Here is a 27,804-nt window from a genome sequence, read left to right on the forward strand (position 1 = left end):
CAATGGTTGGAAACTTTTTTTTAAAGGACAGTGGACTGAAGGATATTGCATAATGCTGCAGGCTTGCAGGTCTGTGGTTGGATAATGGTTCCATTTCTACCCTGCCATGGTGCTGCCTAGCACATACCTAGAGAATATATTCAGTAAGTATCACTGCCTATAAAAATAAAATTGAAGCTCCTTTTAAAACAAATATGATCTCAACACAAAAAAAAAATTTACAAAGGCTAAAGAAATTAAGATAACTCTGCTATTCAGTACTATGAATTCTGTTGATGATCTAGGAAGAACTGTCTGTAGCTCCATGGTCTATTTTAGTCAGTGCAATGTGGGTGGGTGCTGGAAAGAAGGATTGTGGGTTCTTTTCTAATTAAAAACTTCCAACAAAAACCTGAAGTTGTCAGGTTTAGTTCTTACCAAGAAACATGGCACTGTTATTGGTTGACTTTTCAGCATTATAGACCTTCTCTCTTTCTTTCCTTTTCTTCCCTCTTCAAATTCTCTCCTATGGCCAAATTATCCAAAAGCAGTGTGAGATTTAATAGCAGCAATACAGTATCTTCAGCAAAATGTCATATCTGTTTATGCAGAATTCAAAGTCATCTGGTCATCAGATTTGAAGTATTTTGTGAATTGTGTAACTAAGGTTCCCCATTGTGAAAATCTTTGAAAGTAGATTTTCTATTTAAGGTCACAATAAATTTCTAAAAACAGTTAGCTACCCAAGTAATCTCTTCTATCTCATCTATTAACTGAAAATGGTTTCTATACTTTTCTTCATATGTGATGTTTGATTTGGTGACATGCTCTTTTCCTTTTTGTGTATATGTTCTCATTATGACTCAACAGCTTAAAACTCTATCTTGCTGACACTTTAATTATCTTTTCAAAAGCATACAGGGTTGATACTGTTGCTCTTTGTGTTTCAACAAGTTTATCTTCTTTCTCAGAGCCTTCAATGGTCTATGAGATACTGAACTGGTTAAAGATTTTTGATAGCGGACCTCTTCCAGTCAACTCCATCATTGTTGAGTGTGTTTGTTTCAACAGTAAATAACTGCTCTTTGAGCATTAGATCTTTCAATGTTGATTCAGCCACAGAGATATGAAGGTTAATGAACACCACACTTCTTGATGCTAAGACTTGTTATGCTAGAAATGTCTTTTTCTCTTTTTCTGCTCTGGTTTGGCACTGCTGGTTACAGCTTGCCTGTCACAAGATGGCCTGAGTTAATTTCTCCTTCAAGGCACGCTATATGTGCTTGTTAGATTCTCAAAGAACTTATTGGAACACTTTGTGGAGCTCTTTACTCACCAGTCAGTGCAGAACTATGCTACTTGTGTGAACAGTTTTTCTTTAAGTAAGTTGTTCAGTCACTGTATACCTCTAGCTTTTACACAAACTGCTTATTCTGCAGGACTTAGATTCTCCCAAGTTTATATTATGGGAAGATTGCATTTTCCATTTAGTTTTTTTTTTAATGCACCTGATTTTAATCAAGGCCCTTCAGAAATATTTAGGTCATTGTTGCCACTCATCAACAGAAAAATAGATAAGGAAGAGGTTACTTTTGAAGGGCCTGACCATAAGATGTTAGCAGCAGCATCCTGTCTTGCCTGGGATATCTTGGTCACTTACTGTCTCATGAAATCTAACAGGAAAATTGCTGATAACTTTGCCGATCAAGCCTAGAAACACTGGTCTTGATTAACATACTGAATGTAACTTTGGGAATCCTGCTGACTAGTCTTGATTCTGTCCCTTTCAAAGACTGGGATCCAGTCTAAACAACCACGCTCTAAACTGACATACACATAACTACTTACTCTCCAAATGATGGGGCTGTACCTTCAGCCAAAGTTTAAAACACCCTCTGGTGTACATCTGGTTGTGCATCAAACAGGTATAAAATAAAAAATCTGTAATTGTAATTAGTGGATTCATGTAGCACATAGCAAGAAAAAAATTCTCAGCCTTGTGCAGGCCCAAATGATCAGTCATTATTTAGTTCTCACAGGCTTACATTATTTGGATGTCAAGTTTTTCTGCTATATGGAAAGTCATGAGCCAATGGTGCCCTTATGGCTGAGCAGGCCTGTGGTATCCTGGGCTGCATCATGAAGAGCAGTGCCAGCAAGTCCAGAGAGGTGACCCTGCCCCTCTGCTCAGCCCTGGCGAGGCCTCACCTGGAATGCTGTGTCCAGCTCTGGGCTCCTCAGTACAAGAGAGACATGGAGCTCCTGGAGTGGGTCCAGTGGAGGGTGACAAATATGGTTAAAGGACTGGAGCATTTCTCTTACAAGGAAGGGCTGAGAGAGTTGGGCATCCTCAGCCTTGAGAAGCGACAACTGAGGGGGGACTTCAGCACTGTCCATGAGTATCTGAAGGGAGGATGTTGAGAGGATGGAGCAAGGTTCTGCTCAGTGATGCCAAGGAATAGAACAAAAGGCAGAAACTGATATACAGAAGTTCCACCTGAATATAAGGAAAAATTTCTTTACAGCATGAGTCACAGTGCACTGGAATAGGTTGCCCAGAGAGTTCATGGAGTTTCCCTCAATTGAGATATTCAAGAACCATCTGGATGGAATCCTGTGCCATGTGCTCTCAGATAACCCTGCATGAGCAGGGAGGTTGGCCCAGGGTACCTCCAATGCTCCCTTCTAATCTTTCTCATTCTGTGGTTCTGTGATTGTAAGATAAACTTGATTTCTTGCAAGTATTATTTGAAGATGAATAGGGCTTTCAGCTTTGGAATTTGAATGAAAAAGAAAATAAAAAGACTAAGTGGCCACAGAAATGCTAATCTTAAGTTTTTATTATAATTTATAACAACACAGAAATGCCATCACCCAGGGTGTATTTCTGCTCTGATTGCCAGTAAATGTAGAAATAACAGAGTTACACCTAGTTTAATATTCCAAGATCAAAGAACAGGGCTTGTGCTGGTTTTGTAATAGAACAAAAGCATTCTCATTTTTTTATGCCAATGAATGCCTAATTTTATGAATCTAAAATCCAACTCATTCTGCTAGCTTTGGGTTCCCAGGGTCTAAATATACAGTAATTTAAGGTACTTTCTAATTGAGATAAAAATAGCTACTTTGAACTTGATGAACAGCATGTAAAAGTTTAATTGCTTACATAACAACTCAGAGAGTAAGGCTGAGGTATTTATTATGAAAAGTTTGGTTACTAGTTTCCCTTTTCTTTCCCACTACACAGTGTTGATGCAAATCTGAGATTGCCTGGTGACAAAATACAATTGGTCCATGGAGAAGGAAGCCATGGCAAAAGAATCCCCAACTGCCTGAGCAGCTTCCGAATGGTTTGGTTTATTTTCTCTGGTCACAGAACCACAGAATGGTTGGGATTGGAGGGACCTTTGGAGATCATCTGGTTCAACTTCCCTGCTAAAGCAGGTTCACAGGAACATGTTCAGGCAGGATGGCCAGGAACTCACAAGACACAAATACGGAATTTATTTTCATAGATAATATAATTTGACGAGTTGCTGTATTTCCCATCTAATGTTTCTAGACTCACTTTAAGACTCATCTTGCCCATAAATACAGCAAACCTGATGTTGAGAGAAGAACAATACAAGGATAATTGTGTAGTCATGGGATTTGGGTTTTTTCCTGTACCTATCAAAGATATTGTCATTAATTTTTGCCTTATTGACAAGCTGTTATTAAGTTCTATGCAGCTTCAATAGAAAGGCCAACACCTCTGTGGGTGAGCTTGGGAAGCCTGGTAGAGAAGAAAGCATGAATCTTTTTGCCAAGTTTTATTGGCAGATTTTAGCAGATATTTTAGGATCTGAAAGAAAATGATGTCTGTTCATCTACTTGGAGCTGGAAAAATCACAACATTACTTTTTATTTATTATTATTTTTAAAATGTATGAAGGAAGTGCTGTTACTGTTCCTTTCTGAACTTGTCCTTTGTGCCTCTCTGTCTCTTTCCTCCCAACTATGGTCTTCAGTCAGCAAAAACCTCAAAATAATGACACAGCATGAAACAATCAGAAACAATGGGTATCAGCAGTATTCTTGGATGATATTCCAAGATCTGACAACACCAGGACATGGCCCCATAAAGCAATATACACTAAGTGCTTGTGACTTAAAAACTTCTAAAAACTGGGGCAGGGTGCTGTGGCATGAAAGCTTCTACCAGAGGTTATGTTGCACCATACACACTTATGTAGGAATACCATCCCAGTTACACATCTAAGTGGGAGGGAGAAGTGAAGAGAGGGAGAGAGGGGTTATCTTATCAAAGCTCCCAGTGGGTCTGTGGCAAAGCCTAGTTTGGTCTCCTATACTAAAACCCACAGATAGCAGTGTTTTGCTCTGGAGAGCTGCTTTTCTGATTAGCAGTAACTGTCAGCAAGCTTTATCACCTACTGTGCCCTTGTTATGAGATGTACAGGGCATGCTCTGACGTATGTCACATCCAAGACGTATCCTCTAGGCAAATTGTTCATTCAGTTGTAACATTCAATATTTAAGGTTCAAATTCAGGTGTCCAATGCTTTTTCAGAAATCTCATTTACTTTTCATCTTGAACTTCATCTGCTAGGAGTTGAGACAGTGGCATAGGCACCCTGAGTGTACAGACAGAAATACTGCAAATAACTTAATTGATAATATTTCCTTTAAAAAAAATCAAACAAGATACTTCTTTACTTCTGCACAGTATTTACTGAAGCATTTTCAATAAAAACTGAAGAGGATCAGCCAATCTTTTCAGTTATTTCTGAATATTTTGAGTTATTTTCAAAAATTGGTGTTTCTTATTCTAGGAGCTAAGTAACCAGAAACTAGTTATTAATTTGATTAATTGTAAATAAGCAAGCGAGACAGAATTCAGATAGAAGGAATCTTCCATCAAGCTGTAGTTACTCTTTTTATTGCCATTTGGAAAGAAAGAAGCACTTGATAGAAAACTGTTCAAGAATGCAGCTGCCCAATGAATAGCTGAGTGATCTGTTAACAAGGATGAAATACATTTATTCACTCTAGCTGAAGATGTTTGCTGTGGAGTTTTTAAAAATGTATTTGGTGAAAGAGCTATTAATATAAAATATTTTGTCTTCATGTGTCAAAATAAGCAGTGTAGTCTATGCCAAAAATCCTTAGGAAAAAAAATAAAGAGATTTAGATAACATGGTGATATGCATTGTCTGCAAAGGAGACAGAACAAATACATATGGCTGAAGAAATGTTTAATCCAGCTTGCCCATCAGATTTTCAATTATCTGCATTTAGACACTTGCAAGCAAAAAATGCACAGCAAACTTCCAGGCATCTCTGGATGAATTGAATTACTTTGACCATCACAACCCTTTTCACAGAGAACAATTGAAGCAAATATTGGTACATACATCTTCTGGGGAATTTAACATTAGGGGTGAAGAAAACACTGTAATTAAAAACTAGGCTTTCTTTAAGTTTGACAAGGAAAAGATTAAATTTTTGATCCTATCCAAAACAGAAAATATAAGTAGATATTAGTCTGTGTTTTCAATAAAGAGATTTTACATGAAACAAGCAAGATTTGCTGAAGATGTTAAGGATGAGCATGTTGGGACATTAGTCTTACCCTCCCAAGTCTTTAATTATCTTTTTGTACCAATTAGCTAGGGTTTGGACAGGTGACCTCAGGGCAGAAGTGATCTGTGATGAATCTCACCAGTGGATTCAAACCTGAAGTAATGGAAGAGATTGTTTGGGAACACTGAATTCTACATCACTGTGAGCATAAAGAGCAAGTTAGACAAGTCAGGAACCATATTACTGACCTTGTTGTAGAGCAGAAAACAGAACAAATGACCTCTAAACATCTTTTGACACTTACTTCTTATTGCCATGCAATGAATTTAAAGTAGCCTTTGTATGTAGTTTAATTATTTGGTTCTGAAGTATGTCTTAAACAGCAATTAATTGTGTGTTTGAGACACCATAGACAGGGACATAACAAGGAGATCAGTTCCAGTCTAGCTACTGTACTTTTTTCAGCTGATACACATCTTTGGTACTTTCTTTAAAGAATATTTCTATTACAATTTTTAATTTGTTCTCTTTATAAATATGATGTATTTCTTCAGGCTTTGTGCCAAAAATATTTTCCTGATTGCTGCATGAGGTGTTTAAAATTATAAAAAGTTGCTTCAACAACTTTTTATGAAAGGAATAGTAGAAATAGCAGTGATTAGTAGGTCTGCTACACAGTGGGCTGCCAAGGAAGTGGAAAATTGTAATTTCCAAACCATTTAAATATGTTGTGCCAAAAAATAGCTCTCTGAACCATTCCCTATAACGATAAGCTACTTATGACCACTGACAATGCATGCTTCCAATTTCAGTAAGTTTAAGGGAGAAATATGCAGTAATGACATCTGTAGTGTGTTCTTCCAAAAGCAGGATACTTGTATGTAACGGGCTGCTGCTGAAAAATCTGGTCAAGATGTATAAGCATAGCAGAAGCTGATTTAAAGTGTATACATGCTTAAGTAGGCAGAACAGTAATTTAAAAACCACAAAACAGCAAACAAGCAAAACACCAAACCAAACAAAAACCCACAAACAAACAAAGCCCACCAAAACCCAAAATCCCCAAAACTGGAAGAGAGCAGCTTACGTAAATAAATCAATAAAGCTGATGATTCAATGAAAGTGGGTTTTGCGTCCCTTGAAATCAGACAGCGATAATTTGGTGTTTGTTATAATAAAGCAGGAAAAGATCAGGTTATGTCACTTAAATGCAGTGGTGATGGAGGACTGGGCTGAATTAGCATTCAAAGGCATTAATGAAAAGCCACCATTGCACATGAGCAAAACTTCAGGAATCTCATTGGAGTTATCAAATACGCCAAATTCGACTTTTGTGTTAAGCTTCCCCGATTCCTCACCTTGGCACTCCTCTGTTGTGGTAACTGGGCAACTGTATTTGTAGATTAAGTTTATGGCAGTTTTCTAAAGTGCAGGCTCACGGACACGAATGACGACTCTGAGCGCTAGGGCTATTACTACTTTTCTACAGTAGAAAACTCTTCAGGCAGCACTCCTGGTCCTGCCTGAACACGAGGTTCGGGGATTAACCTCAGCGGCGTCTAAGGCCTGCTGTGAGAAAGCTTTACTTTATTTCAAGCAGTAAGGGCCGGCCATGTACGGCTGCACCAGCTCCGTACCTCGTAGGACTGATGCGCCGGCTCCGTGCCGGGAGGCAGCTGCGGCGCCTCCCCTGGGGGACACCGAGCGCCCCCGGCCCGGCGCTGCGGCTCGGTCCCGTTCGCCGGCGGCTGGCGGGAGGCGGCACAGCTCCCACGTACAAACAGGTGTGTCTATCCAGCCGCCTTTCCCGGGAATCATAAATAATCCTACCGTCCGTTTCTCCCCCCGCCGGCGGGCTATGGGCAGCAGCAGCCCTTATCAGCCTTGCCACCTGCCTGGCCGGGGCAGAGGCGGTGTCCCGGGGAAGGAAAGGGGTTGTGCCAGGGAAGCGAGGAAAAAGAAAAAAAAAAAGAAAATAAGAGAAAAAGGGAAGAAAAAGAGAGAGTTTTGCGGGCAGAGCCGGGGGAGGAAAGGGGCCTCGCTGAGGGTGAAAACCCCGGGGGTGCCGAGGGCCCGGCGGCGCCGATAAGGACGTCCCGCCCGCCGGGAGGCAGCGGCTGCCGCCCTCCGCCCGGGGCCGCGGGCCCTGCCCTCGGCTCTGCCCTGCCCCCGGCTCTGCCCTGCCCTGCCCCCGGCTCTGCCCTGCCCCCGGCTCTGCCCTGCCCTGCCCCCGGCTCTGCCCTGCCCTCGGCTCTGCCCTGCCCCCGGCTCTGCCCTGCCCTCGGCTCTGCCCTGCCCTGCCCCCGGCTCTGCCCTGCCCCCGGCTCTGCCCTGCCCTGCCCTCGGCTCTGCCCTGCCCCCGGCTCTGCCCTGCCCTGCCCCCGGCTCTGCCCTGCCCCCGGCTCTGCCCTGCCCCCGGCTCTGCCCTGCCCTGCCCCCGGCTCTGCCCTGCCCCCGGCTCCCCTCCCCCGTCCGCCCCAGGGGCGATGCGGAGGCGCCGAGGGGCGCGGCGGCGGCGTTGGGGACATGAGCGCGGGGGGCGGCCGGGCCCCGGGGCCGCAGCTGCTGCTGCTGCTGCTGCTGCTGCTGCCGGCGCTGCCGCGGGGCGCGGCGCGGGGTGAGTGCGGCCGGGGGGACAGTGTCAGCCGGAGCGGGGCCAGCCCTGCCCCACCTCAGGTGCCCGCCTTGATGGGTGCCCTTGGTGGGGGTGGCGGAGCATTCCTTGGGGGCAGCCCATGCTGGTATGCATGTCCGGCTATGTCCCATGGTGGTTGATGGTGGCGGAGCATCCCTTGGTGGTGGTGATGGTACCCGTGGCGTTGGTGGCGGAGGTGGCCGTGGTGGGTGCTGTCCTGTGCGCTGGCTGAGGTGTCTCCTGGACACCTGCTCGTGTCCTGCCGGGCTGAGAGGGCCTTGCCACGGCGGGAGCCTGAGAGAGCGCATGGGTAGGACCAAAACAGTGAGGGGACTGTAGTGCTGGCATGATAAATTGTGTGTTGTGAAGGACATAAAAGTAATAAAATTTCAGCTGCAATAGTAAGGGGAGGCGGGGGGGGTGGGGTGGGGAACACGTTTTTGTATCTCCTGAACCAGCAATCTGGGGAGGATACTCCCATGTCTTATCAGAAGATTGAGGTTTCACAAGAAAGTTCTCTCTGTGGCTGTTTGTACATTTAATTTTCTGATCTGTGTAGGCTGCCATTGCATGCTGACAGTTTTTCTTTTCTGCTCTTATCGGAAACACACACAAATACTCAAATATATAAAAGCATGTATAATTAGGAATAGGAATCTATGACGCTTCCCACAGCCTTGAGACGCCTATAAAAACCTGAACCCCTGTGCATATGGAAAGGCAGCTTTATCACAGTGATAAATTTGATGCATAAAAAAAAAAACTAGTGTTCATCTTCTTTCTCCTTCCAGTTCTGGTTATGTATTTAGACATTGTAGAGTAGTCAAAATTTGTCAGAGATGCTAAATATGCAGTGATGTTAGTATTCTTATCAATTTCAGCTATCTTAGAAAAATAAAAAATTCCATACTTCTATGTCGAGCAACATCAGACATCAGCTTGTGCAGTATTAGTTCATTATTTTAAAATGTAAAAAGGCATCAGCATACACATGCTTTGTCTACATTAAATCTATCCTTTCTGACCTTCGTCATTTGGAAGGTGAAGGTATGTGTGATAACAAAAAGAGCTAATTGAAAAATGGAGGAAAATTAACATAATGCCCTGAAAGTATGAATGCAAAGAAAAAAAATTTATTCTAATTTCATGTATATTTACAGGCCATGTCAAATTATAGTAAATTAGGTTGTATACTTCTCAACCACTTTTAATATAAATTAATTTATAAAATTACTTTAGTGTGAGTAATTTTACTCCTGGCAACATTAGCAACATTTTTATTAGTAACATTTTTACCATATTGACACATGATACAAACAGATTGCTAACTATCCCAAATGTCTATGCCTAAATAATAGAAAAAAGCACAACAAAACAGAGGAAACAGAAATAAAGACAAAAGTTAAACAAATGGACCTGGAGGAAAAGTTAGTAATGTTGGATAGAGCTACTTACTCTATACCTTCTAAACCGTTCTGAAACCTGAAAAACTCTTTTCTTTGTTCTTTTCTCAGAGAAGAGAAGGATGGACAAAAATGTTCAGTGTAGTTATTTGTTTAATCCTTTCTGTTTATTTTTAATCTTTCATATTTTAATACAATAGCTGTGGTTTTCCTCCAAGTTCCAAAATGAGGTGGGAGGAGGTAGTAGTCTATTCTATGTGTTTTAATCTGGATTTTATCTTCACTTTCAATTCTGTGCTGGTTATCCTACCATGCCACTTGTTGGGTATTTCAAGAAAGGTAATTGTGGTTTTTTGTCCTTAAAGTAATTGTGAACAGATCCATTCCTGATGTCTGTGCAACTTGCCACATTCATGCAACATGTCAGCAAAGTGGAGGAAAAAGTATTTGTATCTGCAATTATGGATTTGTAGGCAATGGAAGAACCCATTGTCAAGGTAAGCTGCCTGCATCTAAAATGGAAAGAAACTCTGTAACTTCCTAAAATGCTCCTTCTCAAGTAATTTTAATGAATTCTTCCAAGTGTGCTAAAAACTTTGTCATTTCCTGGAATAATCTCCCATGAAATATATTTGGATTGTTTTTCCTCACCAAAAGGCTTGTACATATTCAGAAGTGCTGTTTAGCATTTTGTTACTGTAATTTAGTGTAACTAATTTTACTCATGGCAACATTAGCAACATTTTAATGAACAACATACCAGGCTGATAATGTCCTTGTAAGACTATCTCATATCAATATGTGAATCAAAGGATAATGTCAAACACTGTGTCTTAGTGTCTGTAATAGCTTACCAGTGCTTGAAGGGGGTGGCCCTTCACCAATGATGATCTTCTAGCTGTCTCTTACCCTTCTTTCACAAAGCACTGACAGCTGCTGGATCCTGCACAGAGGTCAGGTATCTCGTTGTAGGAGAGCCATAGAACTATGGAATGCTTCAGGTTGGAAGGGATGTTAAAAATTACACAGTTCCAACCCCTTTGCTGTGACCAGGGACAGCTTCCACAAGTCCCAAGTTGCTCAGAGCTCTGTTCAAGCTGGCCTTGAACACTTGCAGGGATGGGGCATTGGGGCATCCACAACTTCTCTGGCAACCTGTTCCAGTGCCTCGCTACCCTTACAATGACGGATTTCTTCAAAGTGCCAAATCCAAATCCATCCTCTTTCAGTTTAAAGCAGTTCTCCTTTGTCCTAGAACTACAGGATGTTGTCCAAAGTGCCTCTCCAGCTTTCTTGAAAGTAGTCTTTAGGTACTGGAAGGCCTTAATAAGGGCTCCTCAGACCTTCTCTGTTCTAGCCTGAGCAACCCTCAACCCCTTCAGCCTTTTCTTGTGGAAGAGGTGCTCCAGCCCATGGGTATCTTCATGGCCTCCATTGGACTTGCCCCAGCTGGGCAATGGGCACCTCAGAGCTGGATGCAGGTTCCAGGTGGGCTCTCCCCAGGGCAGAGCAGAGGGGCAGAATCCCCTCCCTGCCCTGCTGCCCACGCTGCTCTGGATGCGGCCCAGGGCACGTTTGGCTCTCTGGGCTGGGAGTGCCCATGGCTGGGTCATGCCCAGCCTCTCACCCACAGCACCCCCAAGTCCTCAGCAAGGCTGCTCCTGATCCATGCTCTACCCAGACTGTAGGGGGATTCGGATTGCCCCCACCCAGGTGTTCCATGAGGTGCTGTATGGAATGTACACCATAAGGAAGAGTGGAAGGATAAAGTAGCACCCTCTGGTTTCAGCAGCTCTTAAATAACTTGTGTCACAAAACTGCATTCACATTTTCATCCAGGGACAGAAGTTTCTGTTGTTCTCCAGCTTACTAGCAGTGTTTACATCCCAAATAATTTATAAAGGAAATCAGTAAGGAGAAGTCTGGTTACTTGAGCATGAGTGAGGAAGGGAAGTCACCCAATTTTTCTTAATTTCTCTCTGATGTTTTTTGAATGTACTGACAGATAAAGATGAATGCCAGATTGGAGCCAGCAAGATCTGTGGAAATCATACCCTGTGCCATAATACACATGGAAGTTTTTACTGTGTTTGCCTTGATGGATACCGAGCCTCCAACAACAACAAGACATTTATTCCCAATGATGGCACAAACTGTACAGGTGGATATCACAAAGAATCTGAGCTTGACAAATCCAGAACCGCACAAATTTTTTTTTCTTTCCTATCACTGTAGAACTTCTTTTCTGACACTATATCAGAGAACCGCTGTTGTTAATGTGCTTGTTTGACATCCAGGTTCCTAACAGCTATGAAACAGTTCCATTTTGAACTCTGTTGTGTTACAAATCATTACTTTGCAATCTCATTCAAACAATGATATTTTCAGAAGAAGCAGCAGCAGCTTGATTAATGAAATAGGATGATACTTAAAATTTCCCACATTGCAACTTTTGTGTTTGGTGTAGAATATTAACCAGCTTCTTGTTAGTGATGAACTGTTGTAACCAACTAAGAGATGTCCAGATACCGGATTTTTCTGGAATTGTTTGAACAGCATATAACATTGGAAACTATTTGTCAAGTAAACCAGCAGTAATTCTAAAGATAGCTAGTGACAAAATTGCAACAGTCCTCTTTCCAGATACTTGAAGATGAGACAAAGATAAGCTCCTTTGTTTTCCTAGAAGAGCTGTGAGAAGCTGTGTAGAACTCTTCAAGGAAGAGTTAAGCTTGGGCCCTTTATTAATTAATTAAAACAAAACCCCCTATAATGAAGTGCATTTACTTTTCTCTGAATTTTTAGATATTGATGAATGTGAGGAGTCTGGGCTGTGTGGTCACAATGCAAGATGTGTGAATACTGAAGGAAGCTATATGTGTTACTGCAATGATGGTTATAAATTAGAAACTGGAGAACGTTCTTTTCGTCAAGATGGAAACATAGTTTCATGCAAAGGTGAGAGTCTTTGGATGCTCTTTTTGCTAGCAGATAAAATCACGTGTTGCACCATAGTGTAGAGCCTGTTCTGGCCCGTGCTTCTCCTGGCAGAAACCCTTTCTCTGGACTTTGCTTGCCATAGGTTGTTTTTTTCCTTCTTGTATTCAGTTTGTTCCAGTGATGTCAGGATCCCAGAGTAAACACCAGATATTCCTACAGGTTCTCAGCAGTGCTTTAGATGTGCAGGGTCAGAGAAGCTTGATGATGTTATGCAAGTAATGTAGTTCATTTCTGAGTAGAAAGGAAGTGTGTTGTAATCCAGTTGTTTATGTAATCACACCCCATAAAGGGGAAGAGAAGACAGACTGAATAGCTGATAAGAGAGGTTGGATGAATGAAAAAAGCCTAGGGAACAGGAATAATAAAATAACAATTTAGCCATTTATTACGTACTGTGCCTCCTGCATAAATAAACAATTCAGGTTATGTTGCCATAACAAAAAAAAAAAAAAAACCAGAATCAAGTTTCCAATTTGAAAGTGTGTCTTTAGTGTCAGTTTTCACAGATGCAAACTGCTAGCAGTGTAAGCTGTGGATATCTGAGTATATAGTGAACACAGGCATCCCAGGTGGAAGGAGCTGCCTAGATTATACTCAGCTTTTATTTCTGAATTATTGCCAGAACCTTCAACATCTCACAGCCTGTAATTGCTCACTTTTTCTGACTGGAGTGCTCCGCTTGGTTTGCCAGAACTGCTGATAATCCTGCTTCTTATCTCACTGACTGGCCTCTCCATATGCTGTGGTGAAGTAGAGTGTCTGTACCAATTGTGTTTCTTGCAGAGTTGCACAAGGAAGCCCTGTCCAAGCAGATGTGTTGAGGAGCGGAGCTTTTGTATGCAGGCTGTTTCAATGAGATGAAGGATTTGAGGGGCAGAACATTTCAATTTATCTGCTGCAGAGTGCTTCACTTTTCCCATGCACAGGGAAATAAGGCTGTGCTTTGGGGCCTGAAATTTTCCTGTTGATGTTGAAGTATCATTCAGCCATGGCTGTAACGAGACTGGCCCATGCAAAGCACCATCACATTGCAGTGTCTCATCTTCGGTGTTGTGAGTGGCTCCAGCTGTGTGTTAGTAAAAATGTAGCTCAATGACTGCTTCCCTGTGTTCCTCCAGTTGTGGCCAGGACAATTCTTCAAATCTATTATTGTACCTCTTTGGTAAGCCCTCAGACTCGTCAGATCAGGTGTATTTTGGGATGTGACTATGTAGTTTAGCTGATTTTAAAGCAGTCAATGTTGTGATTTTGACTCAATGTACTGTGAGATCTTTCAACCCAGTCTCTTTGCAGAAATCGGATGTGGTTCCCCTCCTGAAATGAAGCATGGCTACATTGTGGGGAACTACAGCTTGCTACCAGGAAGTGCAGTTCATTATGAGTGTCAAGAAGGGTTTTACAGCAATGAAGGAAAGTTCTCATACTGCACTGCAAATGAAACTTGGGAACCTGCCTCTTTAAGCTGTAAAGGTGAAAAGAGTCTTACATCTTTCTTAAATTCTTCATTAAGGGGGTTCATGCATGGGGAGTGTGTTTGTGAAAATAGTAGACTATTTCCACAATCTGAAGGAAATGTTTTTTCAAGATCTGGTTATTTGCAGAAAAAGAAGAAAATTAAAGGACATGTTATTGTTTACCTTTTCCTTTAGTGTAGTGACATTTTTTATGCTAGTCACTGCATTTTTACAGACACTGCAGTGTGTCCTCCTGCCTGTGAGCTGAGGCCTAGAAAACAACTAGATTTCTTTAGCATTTCATGGGAAAGGCTCCAGAGTTGAAAGGTGTCACTGACCTTTTATGAAAGCATCAATTTTCCTGACACCTTGTGAACTTTTTTCTGAAGGTTTGCTGTAGGTGCAAAAGAGGGCATAATAGCAATCCTCATCTCTGGGTAGTCTTCATAATTTTAAGAACATTTGTGCATGAGCAAACACTTCCACATCTCTGAAGAGTTATGTTTCCTATGACTGTCTTTAAAACATGTACTTGCTTTGGTGTTCTAATCATCCATTCCCTGGCAATATTACTGCTTATGGGTGCAGGATTCTTTTTGTGTTCCCATGAGTAGTTAGAAAGGCTTTGTGTTAGTTACATGATACTTGAAGTGCTAACTAACAGAATACACACTGCGATAGCAATTCTGTAGGGGAGAATTGTCATCCTGGAAATTGTCACTTAGTGAGGAGAGTTCATTCTTTCTCTGAAACAGTCCTCCTTGTTTCCAATTCTTTCCCTTTCTCTGTCTCTTTTTTTTTTTTTTCCTCCAAGAATGGATAGAAATGTAACATTTATTGGAAGTGAATTAAAATAAGGGTGCTAAAACAGTATGGCTGGGAAAAGCAAAATATTAACTATCACTAGAAATTCATAAGAAAGGAAAGATAAAACAATTTTAAAACAATGCAAGTAACACTTTCACACCCCCAAAAAACAAAGGACAATGAATTTGAAAACAAGAAGGAAGTGCCCAGAGTCTCAAGAGGTTCCTAGAGAAAGATTGTGGAATGTAATTCTTGCGAGTTGTTGATATTCATTGGCCTTCCTTTGAGTGTTGCTCATTGTGAATGGTAAAGAACTACCTTACCCAATGTAATCAGGTTTGTAAAAGCAGGAGAGTCTAAAGATTCTCAGCTAGACTGAGGAGGGAGTCACAGATTTAGCATGCTATTCTGAGAGAGAGACAGAAAAGCATCCTTTTATTTGGAAGTAGAAGTTTGGAGTAGCTACAGCACTGTCAGTCATAGTGGGAATATTGCAGTGGACCTGAGGAAATATTGCATTACTACAGGAGAAGAGGGTTGGCTGGTAAAGATGAAGAAATAGTTATGTGAGTACAGCTGTCATTGCTCCTGCTGGTTGACTAGATCTGTCTTCCTCTTCCTTCATCTCCTCAGATGTGGACTGTGGGGCTCCACCTTTTGTGTTGAATGCACGTCCAACATCTGTGAGTGGGACCACATACAGAAGTGAAGTCACCTATGATTGTGATCATGGGTACCTGAGGGCAGGTGGCAGTGGCACTGCAGTCTGCAATGCCAGAGGACAGTGGGATGGCCCTGATTTGGTCTGCAAAGGTAAATGAAGCCTGCCTTCTGGTTTGTTTAGCATAGATACTGTTTAAGTCACTGTAATAAATATCAGTCATCCTCTTTGGGCATTCAGTTTACACAGTCTTCTGGCATAGAAAGTTGTCACAAAATAAAAACCATATATTGAACAGGGTGGGGTTTTTTTGTGTTGCTAATGAAGTTGTAATAAATTGTTGAAAGTTAACATTCCAAGAACATAATCCCAATGGAATTACCATGAGATGAAAATGCAGCCTAAATTGCTGATGTTTTTCCAGTTCAATATCCACTCTACTTTTCTGATAGCAGTTGAAGCCACTATCAGAAATCAAACTGCTATTAGTTATTAACATACCTTCAAAATTCCTGTATTTGGACAGTTTCCACTTGCAAATTATGATTGCCCATACATGCTGTTGCCTTTTGAGATGAGTCAGGTCTCTTACAGTGCCATGATTTGGAGGAATGTAGTCTAAAGAGTTCCTCAATAAGATGGAACACAATGATACATTTAAAAAAAACTCTTCAGGTTTGTTTTTTTTTAATCTGGGCTCATATTCTTCATTAGGAGACCTTAGAATAATTACACTCTTTAGTCAGTTTTCACAGCTTCACTTTTCCACTTGTTGGTTAAGCAATATCTTTTCAGCTTGATACTGGATCAAGCTTTCAGTTTATTGCAATCAAAGGTAGTAATTTTTTTAATGCTCCATGTGTATGTTATAACCACTCTCCACTTTTAGAATGGCCTTTAATATTCTTATTCTGTGTCATCAGTCTGAGGAGAAGGTTTGCAGTGTTACACAAGAATGTGCTTCTGCATTTCAGTCTGCTTACAGAATGGCTGTGGGCAGGTAGCTGGAACTGGAGGAATTTTTCTGTCTCATCACATACTGTCCTTCCATGAGTTAAGCACATGCTTCCATGAGCATTAGTTATTCCAAGGCTTATTCTCATGATTTATAGTAGATAGATTCATACTCATTGGTGTATGAAAAGGAAGATAGTCATGATGGTGGATGTATTATCCATTGAAATACATAAGTTTAAATGTTCCTTTAAATGTTGTACAGATCATGTTTCTATAAGCTTTGGCTTTTACTTCTTTGCTTTCCTTTTGTTTTTAATAGAATTTCAGAATCACTTAAAATTATTGAATGGTTTTAAAAGAACTTTTTTTGCTCCATATGAGCTTTAATGAGGGTAAGATTTTAATTCTTACAGTGTTTTCTTCTTATAACTGAAGTGGTGTAGAATCTTTTATTGAGGTATAACGTTCATTGTGAATTGAAAAGCAGATTTTACCCTAAATAATACTGTTCCATCTATTTGATCTTCACTTTTTATTCCTTTTCTTCCCTGTTCTATTATTCAGCCCCCAAAACATGAGCAAATGAATTAAATTATTAGTTCATTATCCCAGCTTCCTAATTATCTGTGAAGTGGTTTGCATAATCTATCAAATTTTCCCCCAGAATTGGTCATTCATCTTGTCTATAGCAGCATCTCTTTTCAAAATTTGAATTAAATCCACTGACAAAGGAACATAACCTTCTTGATGCTGTTCTTTCACGACACTCCTAGGACCAAGTGTGTTTTTTAATATCTACTGTTACTAATGGTAGGTAAAATAAAGGAATAAATAGCTTGTGGAGGTTAAGAGAGTGTTGTGGGAAGATAGACTTGTTCACAAAAATTTGCTTAAAGATCCTTGCTCTCCATTTCTAATCAGGACACTTTCTTTTATTTTATGGGTCATCTTGTAGGATAAATATCTCAGCCTGCTAGAAGGTCTCCAGCCACAAAATTTTGGGATCTGATGACCTCCCTGACTTCTAGGAATCTCTAAGAAGTGGAAAAAACAAAGTGTAACCTGCTGGGACAGTTCATCCCTCCATCTTTAGGACCTCGATATGTCTTGCCTGTTTTCATTCAAATGTTTTGTTTTCCTGCTTTTCTCTGTTCTAGAAATAGACTGTGGCAAACCTTTGCTGATTCCACACACGACAATGACCTGGGACAACTCTACCAGTCTGTGGAGCAGAGTGTACTACCACTGCAAAGAAGGATATTATTTCAATGGAGACAGGAATTTTTCAGAATGCACAATAGATCAGTCATGGGAGAATATTACATACGTATGCAAAGGTAAGTATTACCATAGAAAGTTGCTATTTATATTGCAATTTAATTAGTTTGTCACTCCTGTTCTGAAGTTAGGAGCTGGAGGAAGAATGAGGGCAAGAAACCCCTTTCTGATTTATGATGTAGGGAATGTGGTGGTACTTTTGGATGTGGAGGTCACAGAAGAGAGTGTTTACAATACAGCAACTTCTACTGGATGCCACAGATCTTCTATAGCTGTCTTGCTTTTTTTCTCAAACAGAAATTGACTAATGCTACTGGAGTTTTGTTGTGTCATACAATTGCCTTCAGCTTCAGAAGCCCATGGAGTGTCACCAGAGGGGCAGAAAGCATTTAACAATATTTTCATGTTACTCTAATACTGTAAAAAGCACTCCAGTGAAAATACTGGCAATTTAATTTGAAGCACTTTATCTCTCTCTCTCCCTCATTGTTTATTTTGTTTTTTGTTTTCTCTTAATGATCAAAGCAAAATTTGTTCATGGTTGCCTTTCCAGCCTACGTCTAGTTTTCTGAATTTCATTTCAGAATTATTTTCTTATTAAAGAGTGAGTTCTGACAAGGGAAATGTGTAATAAAGGTGTTGTCATACTGTGTGCTTGGAAACAGGACGTACTGACATTTTATTAACAGCAACAACAAGCAGATGTTTTGGACTGTTACTGTTGTGCTCATTAATGTTCTCCTGTGTCCTAAAAAGGAGTAGTCTATCACTTTCTATCTCTAGCAGTGATGTCTTTTGCAGAAGATGGTGTTCATTTAGCTTTGAAACATCTTCATGGTTTTCAAAATGACTAGAAATGTGTCCTTTCCTGCTGCCACTTAACTTTGTACAAAGTTACTGCATGAGGCCTCTCTTCCCTCACTTGACCTCTTGAGCATCTCTGGTGAATGTAAAACATGTGACATCAAGTAAAACGAGTATGCAGAAAAGCAGTTCTCTCAGCTGTTAAAGTGTCCAAGTGAAAATGGAACTGCTGTTGTTAGAAGTCATGATTCATATTTCATTCAGGAAACTCACATGACTGTATTTTGTGAATTGATTTTGAAGCCAACATTGTGTAAAGTGACTGAGTTAGTCAGGTCTGTCAGTCTTTGAAGTGCCAAGAGTTGTCTTGAGCGCTGTGAAGTTTTGAAGGGCCTGAACCTGCAGACTGCACTGACAGGATTACCATGGATTTCAGCAAGGGCTTTGCCAGATTCCAGCCCTAGCTGCTGGATCAGAGAGCCAGAAAAGTCAGTTATTGTCAAATAGAGTGGCAAAGAAGAGTTACAAAAATAGCCTAACTAGTCTAGACTTCTTTAAAAAAAATTAGTCAACAAAATTGTTACAAATCTTCCATCTTCTTGACTTCTACATTTTTCATATTCACTAGAGTTAAAAAATTGCTTTAAAATTAAATAAAATTTCTGCTTGTGCAGGAATGCCTTTGACATTTACATGCTCTTAATGGCATGTAACAGTAACACCCATTAAAATCAAAGAAAGTATGTTCCATTCCAAACTAATTCATGATAGGCATTGGAAAACCAATTGTCTTTTATCCTGCCTGAAAAATTCCATTAGAAATGAGGCAGTTAAGAGAACATCTGCAAGAAATTCTCTTTGACAATTAATTTCTTCATTTCTTAAAAAGTGATTGCTATGCATGCCTTTTATTTGCATTGTTTGGTGCATTGTCTGTTTGGATACATGGTAAATATATGTGTGTGTGTGTGCATAATAGTACTTTTCTAAGTAGCTAGTTTAAATGCTAAAAATATTAATTTTACATTTAATTAATTAAACTTTTTAATTGCAAAGTTAATTTTATTTGTGATGCTGATTGGATTAAGCCATCAGTAAGGTAAGGCAGTAGTAAGCTGGATTGGAATTTTTACCAACCTCTCATTTATACACATGAAATGAGGTGATTGAAGTGCTGAGAACAGACCAGCAATTAAAATACCTGTTGTCTAGTGTGCTCATCGTGTGAGCCTACACATCTTGTGTATCTGGTCCTCACAGAACTTCTTTCCCTGTGGAGTAGAAGTGCTTGGTTTCCCAGAATCTCAGAACCGTTATTGTTGGAAGGGCCTCTGGATATCATCCAGTCCAATCTCCCTGCTAGGGCAGGGTCGCCTAGAGCAGGTGACGCAGGAACACATCCAAGTGGGTTTGGAATGTCTTCATGCTTCCCTGAGCAGCCCCTTCCAGTGCTCTGCCACCCTCAGTGTAGAGAAATTTTCCCTTATGTTCAGGTGAACCTTCTTGTGTTTTAGTTTATGGACATTGCTCATCATTCTGTCTCTGGGAACCACTGAAAAGAGTCTGGCACCACCCTCTTGGCACCTGTCTTTGAGATTTTTTCATTTATTTAATTGCAAAAATATGTTTGGTTAGTAGCAGATGGCATTTGCAACATTGTTCATCACTTACAGAATTGAGGTATGGGGTTGTTGGGGCACAGACTCCTTTCACCTCAGGAGTTCAGGGCAAAGATATTGATACAGAATTGAACAGGCAAAAATATACAAAGAAATCTAATACCTGGGGTTTTTCTTTCCACTAAATTGCTTCTATGCATGGGGATAGGTAGCAAGAACTCTGGAAATGAACTTGCATGTGTGGATTCTCTTTTAGCTACTTGAAGATAAATGTCAGAGTGGAGCTGACTCTGTCTGCTTTCTGGTAAAAAAGCTGGTATCTTTGAATTTCTTGATGTAATTTCTCCCCCTCCAGCATTCACTGGTGCTGTTGAAATACTTTGCTTTTTTCTGCATTCTACCATTTGTGTTGTGTTTACTAACACCCGTCTTTCCTGGCTGCCAACAGCCAGGTGCTATTTGCATCTCTCTATCCTCTCCTAAATCTGCCTTTCTCTTTTTGACTCCTGAAGGACTTTTCACCTCTCACCTCTGGTTCTCCAGAGGTATTTATTTGCATGTTGTTTCTAGGACCCTTACTTTTGGGATGGGAAAAGGTTGTGAAGGTCACCTGAAGATCAGTGGGGTAGCCGTGAACTTCACTTGTCTTGGTTAATCATAAGTTTAAATGTATAGTGCTGAGATATAGGCAAATGCAGGGTCTTTGCTCTCCCAGTTTATTTGTGAGTTTAGATACATTTCAGACCTGGATGCTACTGTCTGCTACTGTGTGTTTCACAAAGTGAGTTCCCAATCTCTATAAGTCACTGCCACTGTTATATTTCAGAATAGAATGAACGTTTCAAGAAACCTGTCTCCCTCTAATTGCAAAATGTTTTTTTCAGAGAAGTCTTTGTGCTGTTTATTGGAGACTCTGTTTATGCTGCTGGGATTAATGTTAAACCAGGCCCTTTCTTTATATTTGGTTGTCCAAACAAAGATTGTGTGATCAGTAAGAGTAAAGGAGAAAAATCAGTCTCCTCAGAAAGCTGTAGACTTTGTTGTGGTAATTGCTCTGCAGAGGTTTTCATGCTCTTTCATTCACATCCATTTAAAGTGGAAACTTTTGAGAAAAGATCTGCTAGCTGTTCTGTGAATTTATGGTCATTGCCCTGTGGACTTGTCCTCAAAGTTCAGAAAGCATAACAAAAAAAGTTGATGTATTTACAGAAAAAAAGAAAGCTACTAGTTCTGCCTTCTTCCTTCCAAGGAGGCCACTGTAAAGATTTCTTTCCTTGCCTAAATATCCAGTGCAATCCCTTTTGTTGTTTTCTGCTTTATTTTCCTTTTATTTTTAGCTGTATTATATAAATTCATAAGTCAAGTTGCAGATTTTCTTGCCAAGAAGTCTTGTAGATTACTCCCTCTCTTGTAGATTACTCCTGCCTCCTTATGCATTTTAATTTAGATCTCATGGATATGGAAACATTTTCCCTCTGTGTCCATGTCCTTCTTGCTATCCACTCTTTTAATAAAACTGTGTCTTGTTTAAAGAATGCAACAATTGAACATAATCTTTTGCTTTGTTTTGGTACAGAAGCCTTAGACTGCAGAGTTTGGGGCAGTACTGCAAAACAGATAACAATAACAACAAGCAGCCCTTAAATACAGTCAATCACACAGCTATTTATAAGAAACTTGGTTTAGAGGACACACAGATTAATTTCTTTCTTCTGTCCTGGAAACATGAAAGCTTTCAACAGCATTTCCAAATACAATGAATGTGGAATGGGGGAGTTAAAATTAGTTGGGAGATGAACTGGTCTAGTGAATGAGGCATGTATTTGTTGAATATATGGAGAGGGAGATAATGTTAGAAAACAGTTTTATGGCAGTTCTAATAATCAGAAAAAAAAAGTGCTGCAAAATACATTAACAGTTACATTGTAGTTCTAAATATCTGCCTAAGTATGGAATGCTAGAAATGCTAGAAACTCTTAATGTCCTGATTTATTTTAGTGCCAGCTTGATATCCACATGCTACAAGAGGTCCCCTGTGAGATGGTAATGAAGTTTATATGCAAGGCAAGAATGCCCTGACCTGTGCTTGCTTTAACATCAGAACAATTCACTAACTATTTTGTGAATATTCCCTGAAGTATCTACCAATGCTGTCCTATAAATACCTTTCAATTTTTCAGCAGCTAGTAAGTGTTTTTCGGCTTAGATTCTGTATGAGGTTGGGTTTGTATGACCTTGGTCATATAGTGAATGTAACAAGAGAATATGGTGGTGGGAGAAAGGAATGAAAATTTGAAGGCTGGTGAAGGAAAGGAGTAGGTATGCTCGCTGTCGATCTGAGTTGTGACCAGGAGCTTAGCTCTTAGCTGTGTGAGAACGGTATCTCATCTAATGACAGCAGTGAGAGAGCTGCTGAAAAAAAGTGTGGATGAGCTGACCTTCCTAGCTGTGCTTTGTCTCTGAGAAAGCCTGCTCTTCTATAAAGTGTACAAATTAACAGCTGTGTGTTGAGGGATGTATCTCTGGTAGCTAGAGCTGTATTTCCTACATGCTTGGTTCTGTGGGCTCCATTGTTTTAATCTACTGTTTGTTTGGAAAAGTTTTCTGCTGTGTTATTTAATTTTATTCATTCTACAACAAGAAAAAAATGCCAAGACCTTTTAAAAAGCAACTCGAGTCAATAATGAACCAAAACTTTCATTCAACTACAAATAAACTCTTTTCCAGTCTAACACAGAAGCTTTCTTAAAAGTTCCTTGGGTCAGTTTATGTAATGCTGGCTGTATGTTTAAAGAGTTCACAGTCTTTAGCTCAGGACATGCTTCTTCAGTTAGCCTGTTATTTTAAGTTTAGGAGCCAACACAGTTAAGAGAAAGCTTTCTACCTAACATGTGCTTACCTTCTTTGGCTTTTTCCAGTTTGGACAAAAGAAACACAGCAAAAAAAAAGACCAAACCACAGAAAAAGTAAGAAATAAGCAATTGCTCCAAACATAAGCTATGCATGAGAAGTAATTATTTTCTTTCTGTGTTCATGCTTTTGGTCACAGAGGAGGAATTATTTAGTAATTTATCCATTTTCAATGAAACATGTGTGAGGTGGCAAAGGAAAAGTGGAAGAATGGGAGTGCAGGAAACATACACAGTAAGTAATAATGGAAGTATTTGAGATTGGGAGTAACTTTGTTGTGGTTATATCTGCTGATTCAGCATTGGATATTTGTGTTGTGGGTTTTGTTGGTGAGGCAGTTTGTCTCAATCTTCCCAGTGGAACTCCTGGAGGTGACTAGCTGTGTTAAGAAAGAAGAAAATTCCTGTCCTAAAGGTAGGTGAAAAAACTCAGGGTTCAGGGTGTCATTCCCGTAAATCACCTAAATGCCTGTTTGAATCTTTAAGAGGTTATTGCATAAGTTTATGTTTTAGTGAAGTTCCATTGAAGAGCTCAAGCTCACATTGCCACAGAAAACAGTGCAGCACTTGGGCTCTGTCCCGTCTTTGACAAGCTTCTCAACTGAACTGTGTCTCACTTGCAGATACTGGATATAACATGTTTTAAAAATGCAAGGTATATCAAAATAGTGTGCCTTGCTCAAAAGTTTCAACTGATGTATATCTGAACATTTTAGAACCATTTTTCTTGGAAATTGAAAACAACTTTTGTAAGGATTTTTTTTTTCTTTTTTAAAATCTACATGAGCATAAGAATAAAGCTTAAGGCATAAATTTCCAGAAACAAAAATTCGGTCAGTGTTATTGAAAGCCAAAACAACACGATAAGACTTTCCATGATTTCACAATAACATCCCAAGAAAGGGGGTTTTGTTTGTATTTGTGTTTTTTTGGTTTTTTCCCTTTTTTTTAGTATCTACAAGTAAGGAAAAAAATAAAAAGGATTGTTTAGGGTGTCCAGGGTAAGTACATTAATGTGGAAAACATTTCAAGGTTGGGTAATAATTTTTGAAAACAACCCATCTTTCTCCTCCTATGTTATAACCAAAGTGTTTTTACTTTTGTTTTCCATCTCAGCAGTACTTTTATTGAGCACTGCTGAGATGGAAAACACAGCTTCCCAGTTCCCCTAACAGGTCGAAACGATTTTTTATGTAGCCAATGGTAACTGGCAAGCTGTGGGTCTCTGGTATAATGTGCTCTCTTCACATACTTTTCCTGAATTCTGTCATCTGAAAGACACTTCAGAGAAGGTGAGCTTTGTCTGTCCCTTCATGTCATACAAGCAACAGATTTCTTTTTCACTATGCTGGGACAATCTTAGACAAGCTTGTCTACTGTTTTTTAGCGTTTTGTCTTACTATTGCTTCTGTGGGGCACGGGGGAATAACTAGCAAAAGGGAAAGAAAGTAACAAGTAGATGTACTTTCTATCTTTGTGCTGTAAACAAGAAACAATATTTGCTTACACATTACTATTTCAGTTGGAGATCTTTGTAGGGTCCGCCGTAGATTAGGTTCCTAATAGATTGGATTAGATTCAATTATAGATTCCTTCTCTCTCTTGTAGAAATATATGAAATAATATTAATAATTTTAACAGACAGAAGAACTAAAGATCTAGTTTGTTAAGACATTCCATAGCTAGTCAAAATATATATTTTCCTTGAACTGATTCTCTAAACCAGATGTAATCCTGTGTTCCCTTTAAGAACCAATAGGACGAAATAAGCTAATATTCTGAATTTTGGAGAGTCAATAAATTGCATTACTGTCTTTGTTTCAATAGTTTCATATATTGGGCCAAAGACTGGATGAGAAGATATTCTCAGAAGATGTGATATTTAACATCAGTACAAGTGAAGATAATCCAAAGGTGTGTTTAGATCTGGACTCTGGAAGTAACTACGTAGTGAATATAACTACCATTTCTTCTGCAAACATCACTGTCTCAGTTACAGTAGCAATTCAGACAAAGGGTAGGTTGTGTTTTGTATTCTATGTGCTTATAAAAGAACTTACTGTGCTGCAGAGTTCACTGATTTGAGTCTTAACAGACAGGAAAAGGAGCTGTTTCCTAGACTTCATAATTCTTTATGCTGGCTACATGCATGTAGCCACTGTCAATATCCTCTTTTTTCTAAGATGTTTCTCTTCCTGCTCACTTGGCCATTGACTCTATGAGCAAGGAGACCAGGGGCAGAGAGTGCCCTTCTGAAAGATTCTGCAAATTTGCTTTTTCAGGACTTGCCTTCTGATCGAGGCAGGATTGGTACAGAATTTTGGTCCATGGTACAATGCCTACTGGTTTCTATTTTTTGCCTTGAAATATGATTCTCTCTCTGTAGTAGCGTTCCCTGTTGCTTGGCTGTGTGATGCTAATCGAAGTGGTATGAGCATTACAGACAATGTTCCTGTGTTTACCAGTGATTAACAGGCTCTGGCAGTTATCAGTAGCTGTACAGAAGTCATGTTCTAACAGTGGATTTCTGTAGTGTTTTAGTCATAGAGACTTTAGGCTTGTCTTCTGATATACTAATTCTGGTGAGACAGACCTTAAGAAATAATTGCTTTTGGAATCCACAAAAATGCTGTTGCTCACATGCTTTCTCCCAAAGGGCATCAACTATGACAAATTGTTCTGTGATAATTTTATTTAAATCAGGAGGCCTGAACCCTTGATCTTTCTGTCATTATAACCTTCTAGGCCTGGACAAGTAAATCATGTGTTAGATTTCCTAAATAGCATGCTTGTGTTTCCCCAAAAACCGATTTCTCTATAAAAAGATCATGCTTTACTTATCCTGTTTGTTCATTCAAAAAGAAATGATAGCCTACCCCTCTGTCTCAGAAAAGAATGAAATTTAAAACTTCAAAAAAATTTTTCTTCTCAGCTGCTCATATTCAATTAAGCTGAAGGAGGTAGAGTTTTCTAAGTTGATCTCTTTTTTAATTGTCTCTACAGTAAAGGAAGCTTTCAATAATGTATTAATTTTTAATGATACCTGCTTGAAATGGAGGAGAAATGTCAGGGGAGCTGATGTGGAAGACAAATACTCAGTAAGTGACAATTTGTATTTTGAATCTAGAAAGCAATTTTTATCAATCAAAAACCTAATTTTTTAAACACATACTGCTAGCAGTGTTCCTTATCATAATAATGTCTCGTAAAACCCCAAAGAATAATCTTGCATAGCAGCCAAAGAAACACCATGCTCTCTTGTAGTCCCCTGTTTCTTGATCATTTTTCCCATACTTAACTCTTAATTTACTCTCCTTATCTATACTTTTAATTTTGCCATGTTCAGGCAAACAACTCACACAACTCTATTCCGGTTCCACTGAGTCAGTTCTCTTTGCCTTGTGGTATGCCTTCAGTCTGCCCTTATCCCAGTGGGGAATTTGTACATGAACTACTTCTGCCAGGACTCCTGACCACCTGCTGTTGTCTCAAGTTTCTCTGTGCCAGGAGACAGTAAGAGATTATCTGAAGGCATAGGATCTATTTAAAGGAAAATTAATGCACAATTCATATCCAGCAAGCATTTTTCTTTTCATTTTAGAAAAATCATTTGATCAGGATAGGCTTTAAGTTATTGACTTCATGATCATTTCAGTCATCAACAATAAAACAGGAAATCCTACTGAAACAAAAAAAAGAACCCATGAGCCTAAATTTCACTGGAAATATAGGTGTCTGTAGACAGATCCCAGAATGTAGCTGGCATTTTGACATGGGTCAAAATAACTTGATTTTGTCTTGATCCTCAGGGTGTAACTGGAGAGGTGCTCACATGAGCTTACTTTTTAAATTCACCAGGAGGGTATACTTCAATAAAAGTGAGCCGTTAGTGGAAGCCTATATGTCAGCAGGAAATATGGTCTTGGGGAAATTAATAAAAAAGAGGATAGACTAGGAGGAAAAGTGAAAGAACCAGGAAAATATCAGATCTGATCAAGAGGAATCAACTTTTGGAAGGATTAGAATTTGAGTAACTATTAATGCCTACAGTTTTGACACATCATAGCAGTGCTCTCTTCTGCTGTTTCTTCTAATTAAGAGCATGAGATGGCTGATTGCATGTATTGTATTATAACATTTCAATTTTCATGCTGTGATTGTTTGGTTACAGTTTCATGTGCAAGGCCAGCGTTGGTATCAGAAGAACTTCTTTCATGAAATGACCTTCGAACTTTCCACACACAAACAAGCTCCTGAAGTTTGTTTAGACTTGCAACCAGGCACCAATTACTCTATTAATATTTCCATGGTAGCTTTGAATTTTTCACTGCTTGTTTCTATGACAACACAAATCACAGGTAGGTTCCTGCCATTTATTTTATATAATTACAAAAGCACCTAGTGGGCATAAGAGACTCAAGTGAATCTGCATTGTTGATCTCACTGTTGTATGGTAGGTTGCCAAAGTATTCTTTTCATGCTCAAAACTGTCCATTGTTTGTTTTCATGGGTTTTGTAGAGTTCAGAGCCAGAAGGGGGAGAAAAATTGAGCTGTAGATGTTAATGTGTCATTTTGAGACATCGGGGAAAAGATAGTTTGGTGGGTTGGACACAGAACTAGTATCTAGTACAGCTGAGTTAAATTCCTCACCCTTTTAGAGGCTAAGGCTTTTTTTTAAGAAAAACTTCTCCCCACAGTGGAGTTAATAACTCAG

At 39.7% G+C, this 27,804-nt stretch overlaps 1 protein-coding gene across 1 annotated transcript in view; it reads left to right on the plus strand.

Annotated features, from left to right (window-relative positions):
• The first annotated feature begins 8,028 nt into the window (after positions 1-8,028).
• SUSD1 (sushi domain containing 1) overlaps positions 8,029-27,804 on the plus strand; it is a 40,632-nt gene continuing 20,856 nt past the window's right edge. The window contains exons 1-11 of the mRNA XM_059492418.1: positions 8,029-8,179; positions 9,966-10,097; positions 11,606-11,761; positions 12,406-12,558; positions 13,894-14,070; positions 15,495-15,674; positions 17,637-17,816; positions 23,230-23,324; positions 24,917-25,106; positions 26,093-26,187; positions 27,261-27,447. Coding sequence (XP_059348401.1) covers positions 8,089-8,179; positions 9,966-10,097; positions 11,606-11,761; positions 12,406-12,558; positions 13,894-14,070; positions 15,495-15,674; positions 17,637-17,816; positions 23,230-23,324; positions 24,917-25,106; positions 26,093-26,187; positions 27,261-27,447 — 1,636 coding nt within the window. The 5' untranslated portion in view covers positions 8,029-8,088. The remainder of the gene's footprint in view (positions 8,180-9,965; positions 10,098-11,605; positions 11,762-12,405; positions 12,559-13,893; positions 14,071-15,494; positions 15,675-17,636; positions 17,817-23,229; positions 23,325-24,916; positions 25,107-26,092; positions 26,188-27,260; positions 27,448-27,804) is intronic.

Source organism: Ammospiza nelsoni, chromosome Z, assembly GCF_027579445.1.
Source record: "Ammospiza nelsoni isolate bAmmNel1 chromosome Z, bAmmNel1.pri, whole genome shotgun sequence".
Taxonomy (NCBI): Eukaryota; Metazoa; Chordata; class Aves; order Passeriformes; family Passerellidae; genus Ammospiza; species Ammospiza nelsoni.